The 11,446-nt window shown below is 50.7% G+C and overlaps 1 protein-coding gene across 5 annotated transcripts in view; it reads right to left on the reverse strand.

Moving 5' to 3' along the window:
- Window positions 1-6,759, reverse strand: part of CELF3 (CUGBP, Elav-like family member 3) — a 127,502-nt gene extending 120,743 nt beyond the window's left edge. For all 5 annotated transcript variants that reach the window (XM_015416040.1, XM_015416043.1, XM_015416041.1 and 2 more), the window contains exon 1: window positions 6,615-6,759. In XM_015416040.1, the coding sequence (XP_015271526.1) occupies window positions 6,615-6,759 (145 nt within the window). The remainder of the gene's footprint in view (window positions 1-6,614) is intronic.
- Between the last annotated feature and the right edge of the window lie 4,687 nt (window positions 6,760-11,446).

Genomic DNA, 11,446 nt, shown 5'->3' on the forward strand with positions numbered 1-11,446 from the left:
TCCTCCTCCTCCTCTTCTTCTTCTTCTTGGGCTATCTTTCGGCTGTGCTCCTGCAGAGTGCAGGGGGTTGGACTGGATGACCTCCAAGGCCCCTTCCTACTCTAACACTCGATCCTCCTCCTCCTCTTCTTCTTCTTCTTGGGCTATCTTTCGGCTGTGCTCCTGCAGAGTGCAGGGGGTTGGACTGGATGACCTCCAAGGCCCCTTCCTACTCTAACACTCGATTATTCTATGAAATAACTTCTGTGCGATGTGATTCCCTTCATTCTAATCAAAGAATCGAGGGGGGGGGGGAGAGAAGCATTTGGTCCAACAGTAGCTGACTGCCTGGGAACCGTGGGGGCAAACAGAGTCGCCAACCCGCAGGTCCCAATCTCTTGGGATTGCAACCGAGCTCCAGGCGACAGAGATTAGTCCCCCTGGAGAAGACAGCTTATTCTGGAGGGTGGACTCTGTGGCATTGCAGCCCACTGAAGCCCCTCCCCTCCCCATGCCCCGCCCTTCTCAGGCTCCACCTCCGACATTCTCCAGGTATCTGGCAACCCTAGAAGAAAAAAGGCATCTTAGGGCGCCAGACTAGATTTCAGCGGTTGATGAGGAACATCCTAAGGGACCGCCTCTTCCCGTATGTTCCCCCAAGAGCGCTGCGATCGGGGAGTCTCGACCTCCTTGAGGTTCCGGGCCCCCGAGATATCAAGCTTGCCCTAACCAAGGCCAGGGCTTTTTCGGTGGCGGCTCCTACCTGGTGGAACGAGCTCCCGGCGGAGATCCGGGCCCTGCGGGACCTTGTACGGTTCCGCAGGGCCTGCAAGACGGAGCTCTTCCGCCAGGCTTTCAAGTAGGAGCCGCCGCCGTCACTATACCACCATCGTGACTTGACTTATCATCTACCCTGGTTCTGGGAGGGGGTAGATGTCGCCCAGATGAGGAACATCACTCCTGGCACTCACGGTACTACACCATCGGCCGCCAATGAGGGACATCGTGCATCTTGGAAATTTAATGGACTGTAGAGCACCATATTAGCTTGTATGTATTAATGTTTTAATGTAATTTATATTTTATTCCGGCGTTGCTGCTTGTTCGCCGCCCAGGGCCGCTTGGGTAGGGCAGGATATAAATCCCAAGTAAATAATAAATAAATAAATAAAACGAGCAGATATTTCAGTGGCTGGGGGACAAAGGGGATCGGCTTCATACCGAATGCAAAGCCGGTCGTACCCCAGGAAAAAGAGCCAAAGACGACGTGGAACAAGGGTCACGGTGGGTGTGGAGGGGGAGGTATTTGTGGATTTCCTGTGTTGTGCAAGGGGCTGGACTAGATGACTCTGGAGGTCCCCTCCGGCTCTGATTCCATGACTCCTGTGGCCCTTCAAAGACGACCCAGTTTATGGTGGCAGGAGCTCTTCTTGGCTCAACCTCCCTTTCCTTAGGTTCAGATGGCAGCCCTTCTGCTAACGTTAAAGGATTTGCGCCTTTGATGTGCACACTTAAGTCTGGGTCCCACCCATCTTAAGGTTGGATCCCACCCATCTGTCCCGCTACGGGACTTCCTTCACTGCAAGGAGACTTCCCTTGAGGCAAGAGGTGGCCTTTCTGTGTCAGGGAAAGGCTCCTCATGCCGGAGGAAAGGGCAGCCATTCGCCGAAGAGATCGGCAAGATCCAGCTCCCGGTGTACCCCGTCGCAAGGGTGCCAGCCTCCAAGTAGGGGCTGGAGATCTCTCAGAATTACAGTTCAGCTCCAGACAACAAGGATTGGTTCCCCTCGAGAAAAGGGCAGCTTTGGAGGGTGGGCTCTGTGGCCCTCTCAGCCCTGGCCCCTCCCTGGTGGAATGAGCTCCCAAATGAGATCAGGACCCTGCGGGACCTTTTACAGTTTTTCAGGCCCTGAAAGACGGAGCTCTTCCGCTGGGCTTTTAACTGGAGTGACGGACGTCCCTCCCTCTTTTCTGAGCCTTCTCAGCCATGGCCCCTACCTGGTTGAATAAGCTCCCATACGAGATCAGGGCCCTGCGGGACCTTTTACAGTTCCGCAGGGCCTGCAAGACGGAGCTCTTCCGCCAGGCATTTAACTAGAATGACAGACCTCCCTCCCTCTTTTCTGGGCCTTCTTAGCCCTGGCCCCTACCTGGTGGAATGAGCTCCCATACAAGATCAGGGCCTTGCGGGCCCTTTTCCAGTTCCGCAGGGCCTGCAAGACGGAGCTCTTCCACCAGGCTTTTAACTAGAGTGACGGACGTCCCTCCCTCTTTTCTGGGCCTCCCCTCAGAGGGTCAGAACTGCTTACCAGAGATGGCATCTGGGAGACTTAATTCTAAAGACAACTGCACACCGGCTGAAGGTTATAGTTGTAATTTATTAGTGTTTTAATTGTATTTTTACCAATTCCTTTGTATTTTACATATTGTATTTTTATTCAGTCTGATGTAACCTGCCCTGAGCCTGCCATGCGGGGAGGGCAGGATAGAAATCGAATCAAATAAATACATAAATTATACCCTGTTAAGATCCCTCCCTTTTTCAAAACCCACCCTCCCCAGACTCCACCCAAAAAAATCCCGGAATTTCCCAACCCTAGCTCCGCCCCGCGGAGTAGGGGGAAAGCACATGGGAGTTATGAAGGATCAAGCAGTGGGTGTATTTCCCAACCTACGTCATTGCTGCTAACAACCGTAGGCATTCCGCGCTTTTGCAGCTCCGAAAATTCGGGCACGACCACCACTCTCCTAGTGCGCCTGTCTTCATTCTGGGGATCACCGTCGAAGGACCCTCCCCTCCCAACCTGGCCCCATCATGCCTTGTAGGAACCATCATGCATTGCTCTCCACCACTTGCCTGTTTCTTGCTGTCATTCAACAAGAGAACTGCCCATCCCAAGAGAGTGCTGGATTGGGGCGGGGGGGGGAAACATTGGAAAAGAAACCCATGCAAGCCTCTTGATTTAGATCATAGATGATAGAATGTTAGAGTTGGAAGGGACCTTGCAGGTCATCTAGTCCAACCCCCTGCACTCTACAGGAGCATAGCTGAAAGATAGCCCCACATACCTACAACGTACCGGAAAGACGGTCGTCCAGCCTCCGCTTGAAAACGTCCAGCGAAGGAGCAGCCACCCCCTCCCGAGGCAGACTGTTCCACTGCTCAACCCCTCTTACAGTTAGGAAGTTGCTCCTGATATTGAGCCGGTAACGACTCCCTTGTCATTTCCACCCATTAGATCTAGTCTTGCAATCCGGAGCAAGAGAGAATAGATCTGCTCCATCTTCTACATGACAGCCCTTCAAATACTTGAAGACTGCAATCATGTCCCCTCTAAGCCTTCTCTTTCCCAGGCTAAACAGACCCAACTCTTTCAGCCTTTCTTCCTAAGACTTGGACTCCAACCCCCTCGCCATCCTGGTTGCCCTCTTCTGGACACGCTCGAGCTTGTCAACATCCTTCCTAAAACGTGGTGCCCAAAACTGGACACAGGACTCCAGGTGAGGCCTGACCATAGCAGAATAGAGCGGATTTGATTGCTTTGATTTGATTTATTACATTTCTTCCCCGTCTTGACCGCTGCTAGGTGTAGAACAGCAAACTTTGAGCTGCAAGGTACGCTTTAGTGTTCATGCGCGGGCACTGATATGCATGTGCCATATGATGGATCCACTCCCTGGCTTGGAGTTACCTTTCTCAGAACTTTTGGGGAAGAAGCTGAACTTTGGCAAATGGCCCTACGAGCCGCCCCTGGAAACAGGATGTTGGATCAGGTGGGCCGTGAGTCTGAGCCAGCCAGAGTAACTGCAAGGGCCAGAATTCGGGGCAGAAGTTTGAAGCCCCAAATTAGGGGCTCAGCTGGGCATACCAAAATGCAGGCTGTGGCTACAAGTGCGACAGAGTGCAGTCGGATTGGCTTATGAGTAAATACGCTTCGGATCAGCTTACCCCCATGAGCATTTCTTACTAGAGATGGGGGGATGGGAGGAGAGGAATGTGTTGAATGTTTATTCTGTGCTTTGGGCTTGAAGTACGCATGGACATCTAAAGACGCCCCCACACACACAAGACCAGTGAGGCTAAAATGACCAAATGGCACCATTGGATCCAGCAGATAAATTTTTAGTTTCTAGCTAAGGTGAGGGGCCAGACGGACGTCCAGTGCCTTCTGGAATTGAGGAACCTGGAGATGTCAAAAGCCCCCTCAAAACAGTGATAATCCTCAACGGACTATTATTGAGCCCGCTGAGCCCACCCTCCAAAGCGGCCCTTTTCTCGAGGGGAACCAATCCTTGTTTTCTGGAGATCAAATGTAATTATTTGCAGAACATTAACGCATGCATTTTGGGAACATTTTTGTTGGGTTTTTCAACCCCCACCTCCTTCCAGAGAGAAGGAAACATTCCTTTTATGCATCTCCCACCAACGGGGTGCATCCAACACCGCCAAATGCACTGCTTCAAACAGGTTTTTGGTTTCCCCCAAATGAGGAACTCCTTGCCCGTAAAAAACGAAAAAGATACATGAAAACATTCAGACAGATTTTTGATTCCCCCCAAATGAGGAACAGCTTGCCCGTAAAAAACAAAAATGATAACATGAACACATTCATGCTCTCTCTCTAAATCCAAATCTCAAAAGGAACACTTTGCTCACTTCTTCTTAGGGTTGCGAAATGACTACAAAATAAACATTCTGGCCTGCTCTCATGCCCATCACAGGAACTTGACCTGTCCAAATTAGCTGCCGCTTTCCACGGCCGAACAAAAAAGATCCCTTGATAATATTTGTGGAGGTAGCAGAGCAGAGCAGACAGAGGATTTTTTGAAAAGTTGGCAGCTCGCCTCCCTGCCCGATCCATCGTGAAGCCTGTTTGCTATCAAACGAAAAGCAAAAGAAAACCCCACACCTGTTTTTTTTTAAAATCCCAGTAGGTATGAGAGGTAATTAATTCTCTTTTCCTCGACCTAAATGGGACTTAGCGAACGGCGCCTTTTGTTCCCTAGCCCCCTAAAATTTCATGGAACACCTGTCAAGCAACATCCATTGACCGAAGCTTGGATCAACAAGCCCAGACTCAAGTGAGACCCCCCAAGCTCTCCTTCCCTCGGTCCCCCCCCCAACGTTATACATTGTTGAATTCCCAGCAAGGGGATCTTGACCCTGTGACTGATTGCAATGAATTTTTACCTCTATTTTCTCAAAAAACTCCTTAACCCTCTCACTCCATTCTCAGTTATGTTCCTCGGGGGGTGTACTAAGCGGATTTCACTCGTTTTATTCCCGTTACAGCTGCCCTCGAGGTCAGCCAGCTGTTTACATGTTAACTTGGAGCAGGTGGGGGGGGGACGATTGAGGTGTACTCTCTTCTGGCTGACCCACAAAAGTTTGAGGCATCATGAAAGATAATTTTATTTTTAAAAATACCCTCCAGCAGTTAAGACGTGCAGCCTGTACTCCCCGAGACCGCTTGGCACCGAGGCCTACAGAAAGAAGCGAGCCATGCCGTTTGATGGATCTGCCGGGAAATTTGGAAAGAGAGCTAACCAAAAAAAGAATCTCTCTGTTGTGATCGAGAGAGGTCCCGGGAGCTCTGTCAGACTGGCGGACGGCGTCTTGGAATCCCTCCCGTTGGCACTCATCACCCGCCCCGACGACGGTGCCAAGAGCCGCTAAATATATATATATTCCCTCTTGCTCCCCAACAGAGTCATTTTAAAAATAAATCACGCCAAAAAAACAACAACACCAGAAATCATCCGACGACGGAAAACCAGAAGCTACTCTGCCGTGGAGGTGGATTCGACGGGGGAAAACCCTGGAATTGAAGAAATCTACCGAGGCCCTTTATGGAGGTGGTGGTGGTGGGTTTTCGACCCCTTCCTTAAAATTAAAAAAAGGTAGTGGAGGAACCGTGCTGGAGAAAAAGGGGTTTTCTATACTTGCTCAAATGCTTCACCGACGAGCAAACAGCTAGGCTGGAGTCCAGTGGCACATTAGAGACTGACAAGATATTCGGGGTACGAGTCGTCAAGAGTAGAAACTCCCTGAGATACAAGCCAAACATCCAAGCACCTGAATTGGCTTCTCCCCTCCCCCACACGTCTCCCATGCTGTTGTTGATAAGCCAGGATTGGGCCCCGTCTACAGCCCAATTAACTGGGAATCTTGGCATTGTGTGTCCCACTGAGAATCGGCTGCCTTCCTAAGCCCTACTGTGCAGACAGTTAAACACCCAGCTTTCATTCAGGATAGCTGGTTTCATTTCTCCCTCCCTCTCTCTTCGTGGAGCTCTTGCCATCTGCCGCTGCCTCCCCCCTCCTTCCTCCAGGATCCCTAGACTCTCACATGCCCGATGCCACTGCTCTAACCCGAAGAGTTCCACGTACGAGCGAATTTTCGGTGTGCGAAACGAATCACCCGATTCCTTCAGGGTGGTGGCAGCTACAGAGCCATCCACCGACAGTGCAATTTCACGCAACGCTTAGAGCTTTCTATTTCTCCCACCCTCTCCTGCCTGCTTGCTTGGCCCTTAGGCATTTGGCTTCTGAACCCCAATCCTCCCCCCACCCCACCCCGTCAAGACACCCAAAGAGACTTCAATTGTCAGAAATGGCCACACAAAAAGTCTTACCTTTGTGCATGCCGGTGTATTTATCCTTAATGACTGTCAGCTCATAGATTTTGCCAAATTGTTCGAAGATAGGTTTCAGGTCTTTCTCCTCTAAATTCCGGGGGATCTGTCCAATGAAAAGTTTGATGGCATCCGGTTCCTTCATTGGTCCAAAAAAGAGGAAGATGGAGCGAGCCTCGAATTCGGAATGGTACCCAAAGGAGGAGAAACAAAACCACCACCAAAAAAGCCCGAACGAAACAGAGGAATCCCCAACCTGGATTTGACAGTCTTCTCAGCGAAACAGACAAAGAGATCCAAAGCCACTTGCAGTCCAAGAGGTAGTTTCCCTCACCCCCCCACCTTTCCTCCAACCTTAACAGAGTGGCATTTTCGGTTCCACCGAATCCTTCGAATATTTCAAAAAAAAATAACGTATTTTCGCCTCCTGGTGCCAAAAAAGAAAAAAAGCAATTTAAAAAAATAAAACAATCTCCAACCCTGGGATTAAGCGAAGGATTCTACAGTTTGGCCTTTCTTCCTGGCTGGTGCGCAACCCCCCAATCCTTCATCCTAATTCTTCTGATCCAGCAATTATAAAGCTTGCGAAGCAGTTAATTAGTTTATCGATTAACTTTCCTCGAAGAGGTTGAGGATCTGCTGGTGGTGGGGGGGTCCTCCTTCTTGTTGTGGCTTTTTCTCCCCCCCCCTCCTCCTTCGCTTTCCTGTTATTGATCCCCTTCTCCCCCCACCATCACCCCCTTCTCCCTCCCCCCACTCTCCTCTTCCTCTCTCTCCGGACTTTCGGCCGCTTTCACAGGTTTGACGGTCCTGGCCTTTAATAGATCTTGAGCTCTGTTTCAAATCTTTTCTTGAGCAACAAAAAACCTCCACCACAGCCCGCCCTTCTTTTCCCCCTGACTAATAATCATGTCAGACTTAGGGACCGGCGGCAAACTACAAGCCCAGGGAGAGGAGGAGAGACAGAGAGTTTGCCTGATCGCCCAGAGGGAAATCTGTGTCCCTCACTCATTGGCTTTGGGAAGCCACCTGGATGCTTTGGAGCAGGATCCAACCCCAGAGGAGCATGACGACACCGTGTTTATTTCTCTTCCACGCCTTCGGATGGGGTTTGCTCCCAAATAATGGGAGGATTTTAAAAAAAAGAAGAAGAAAACAGGCTCTATGGTGGCAGTGAAGGGAGAGAGGGGCAAGCCAGGGAGGCCTTCAGCGTCTTGAGTTCAAATGTTACCTCTACCTGGAACTGGCTGATTAGTTTGTTCAAAGTATTTATGCTGGATCCTGCAGGGCGGATCCAGTCGTGGCGAGGCCTCCCCGGTCCTGCGAGCGTGGGAGTTCCATTTAGATAACATGAATGTGTCCGGTCCTTTTTAAAAAGCCATCGCAGGCCATTCCCACATGGGTTATCTGTCCCGAGTTTGATGCTTTGGGGAATCTGCGCCCCCCCCCCCCGGATTCCTTACAACATCTTTGCATTGTTGTGCTTCTCCAAGGGTTTCCTCGGCTTTTCTCTGATCTGTCTCAAACCTGTTGTTTTTTTTTAAGTTTTGGGAAAGATCACAGTAAAAGCCCGGATAGCTGCTGCGTGAGAGAGAAAATTTGGATTTTCTGTCCCACCTGGCTGCCATTTTCTCTGACCCTGTCCCCACGGCAGCCATTTTCTCTCACCGCCACATTTTTTAAAAAATCAGCACTAGAATATTGTTATCAAGGGTCATTTCCTGCAGGAGCGCACAGGAGCGGAGCTCCGGCAGTAAAGAGCCCAGGGGGCGGGCACATGCAACAAGCCCCACCCCCTGCTCCCAGCAGCCCTCAGTCAGAGCAAGAAGCAGCCAGGTAAGTTGCAGAGCTCCCCCCCCCAGTCCAAAACAGTCCAGTGGCACCTTTAAGACCAAGTTTTATTCAGGTACAAGCTCTCCCTCCTCTGTGAGGGAAGATCTGCATGTTCCCCCCCCCCCCAATACCTAGCAATCCAAAACAGTCCAGTGGAACCTGAGCGGTGGCCGTTGCCGTCTGGCACACTTCCAGTGATGTCAGGGGGTGTGGCATATGCAAATAAGTTATGCTAATGCGTTAGGCTAATGAGCTCCTGCACCTCTTTTTCTACGAAATGACCCCTGATTGCTATACTGATATACTGTTGCAACAATCGGTGAAGCAGGTTCTCTGGATTCTCAGCTTTCTTTCTTTTTTTAAAGTAAGTCTCGAGCCCCACTCCTTGCGAAGTGGAAAGGCATATCTTCACAAGGGAAAGGGATACATAACATTTTTAAAGATGAAGACTGGGAATTTGGAGAACCCGCTATACCTATAGTTACAACAGATAACAATGTTTTTCTCCCTCTCCCCAAAGACTAAAACGCGAGGCCATCCAATGAAGCCGATGGGCAGTAGATTCAGGACGGACAGAAAGAAATACCACTTTACACAGAGAGTGATTAAAAGGTGGGATTCGCCGCCAGAGGATGTTGTGATGGCCACAAGAATAAACAGCTTTAAAAGGGGATTGATGGACGATGGAGCTATTGATGGATGATGGAGCTATTAGTGGCTACTAGCCATGGTGGCTGAGGGGAACCTCCACGTTCAGAGGCACCAAGCCTCTGAATCCCAGAGCCAGGAGGTAACAGCAGGGGAAGGCCTCAGCCTCTCTGCCCTGTTGTTGGCCCTCCAGAGGAACTGGTTGAGGCCACTGTGTGAGACGGGATGCTGGACTAGATGGACCCTCACTGGTCTGACCCAGCAGGGCTCTTCTTAGGTTCTTCCCAGGGGAAGGCCTCGACCTCTCTGCCCTGTTGTTGGACCTCCAGAGGAACTGGTTGGCCACTGTGTGAAATGGGATGCTAGACTGGATGGACCCTCATTGGTCTGATCCAGCAGGGCTCTTCTGATGTTCTTCTCAGGGGAAGGCCTCGGCCTCTCTGCCCTGTTGCTGGACCTCCAGGGGAACTGACTGGCCACTGTGTAAGACGGGATGCTGGACTAGATGGACCACTGGTCTGACCCAGCAGGGCTCTTCTGATGTTCTTATGATATTCTAGAGCTGATTTAAAAAAAAATAAGCGGGTGGTGGTTGGGAGAAATTGCTGCTCTGGGGATCGGGTCAGAGAAAATGGCTGTTGTGTGTCCCGGGAGGGTGGGGGGGTGACCACTTGGGGACTGGGCCAGCAAAACTGCAGGGGAACCGGCCAAGTGGACGCCCTGTTGCTGCTGTGCTTTATCTGAAGCGGCACCAGCAGTGGGAAACCGCCGAATCCCATCCCTTTGCAGAAACCACCCAGACCGTCACTGCATCTTGTAGCGCTGAGTTCCATAAGATGAATATCTGTGGCATGATGCAGTGCCTCTTTTTTTCTTGACCTGATGCCATCGGGGGTTCCTGAGCAGTGTTCCCTCTAAGCCGAGTGAGTGTGTGTTAGCTCACAGTTTCTAAGCCTCCGGATCACACCTTTTTGTCTCCGCTCGGGAAGGAGGGCTCCAGAGCAAACTGATTCATGCAGTCGCCAAAGCGCTCGCTCACAACTTTAATGCCAGGGGCTCACAAAGTACAATCTTTACTCACAAGACTCCACAGTTTAGACGGAGCATTGATCCTGAGTTCTAACAGCCGTGACCGACTCACATGCTTTCTCTTCCCAACACCTGGCCAGGCAAAAGGGGGGGAATCAAGGTGCTTATGGAGCAGGCATTAGCGTTCTCCCCTCTTCCTTCCACCCATCATCACTCTCTTGTTAAACTGATCTGAAATGAATCCACGAACACAGAGGAATTAATTGTTCATTCTCCTTTGCATATTAAGCGACACACCCCTAATGTAGCCAATCCCTCAAGAGCTTACAGTAGCTCCTGTAAGAAGAGCTCTGTAACCTCTTGGAGGATTGGCTACATTAGGGGGTGTGGCCTAATATGCAAAGGAGTTCCTGCTACAAAAAGAGCCCTGGCCGCCCCCCGAACTTCACGCGCTTCGTTGACTGGAGTACATAGCGTGGTGAAAAAGAAGACGAAGACAACGACGAAGATGACAAAGAAGAAGAAGAGATTCGTATACTGCTCCCAGCATGAGGAGAAGAAGAAGAAGAAGAGGAGGAGGAGGAGATTGGATTTATACCCGGCCCTTCACTCGGAGTCACAGAGCGGCTTACAATCTCCTTTCCCTTCTCCTCCCCACAACAGACACCCGGTGAGGCAGGTGGGGCTGAGAGAGCTCAGAGAGACCTGCTCTTGAGAGAACAGCTCTGAGAGAACTGTGACTGACCCACGGTCACCCAGCTGGCTGCATGTGGAGGAGTGGGGACTCGAACCTTCCGTCTTAACTACTACACCAAACTGGCTCTCAAGTGTCTTGTGTGCACCAGAAGTCATTGGACAACCATCTCTAGGGTACACTCACTTCTACGGTTGCCATCTCCAGGTTTGGAGATCCCTGGAGATTTGGGGGTGGAGCCTGAGAAGGGTGGAGTTTGGGGGGAGGGAACTATATAGCACCATAGAGTCCCCCCCCCCACTCTACAGCAGCCATTTTCTCCAAGGGAACTGATCTTTGTAGTCTGGAGATGAGCTGGAATTCCAGGAAATCTCCGGATTGCCTGGAGATTGGCAACGCCACCTCTCCATACTTCCAGTAGACATTTGAAGTTTAAAATCAAAACTTGTAATCCAAACCTCTATTGTTAACTGCTCATGCCAGTTTGGTGTAGTGGTTGAGTGCGCGGACTCTAATCTGGGAGAACCGGGTTTGATTCCCCACTCCTCTACATGCAGCTGCTGGTGTGATCTTGGGTCAGTCATAAGTTCTTTCAGAGCTGTTCTCTCAAGGGCAGTCCTCGGAAGAG

The sequence above is a fragment of the Gekko japonicus genome, unplaced genomic scaffold, assembly GCF_001447785.1.
Source record: "Gekko japonicus isolate JY-2015 unplaced genomic scaffold, Gekko_japonicus_V1.1 scaffold226, whole genome shotgun sequence".
Classification (NCBI taxonomy): Eukaryota; Metazoa; Chordata; class Lepidosauria; order Squamata; family Gekkonidae; genus Gekko; species Gekko japonicus.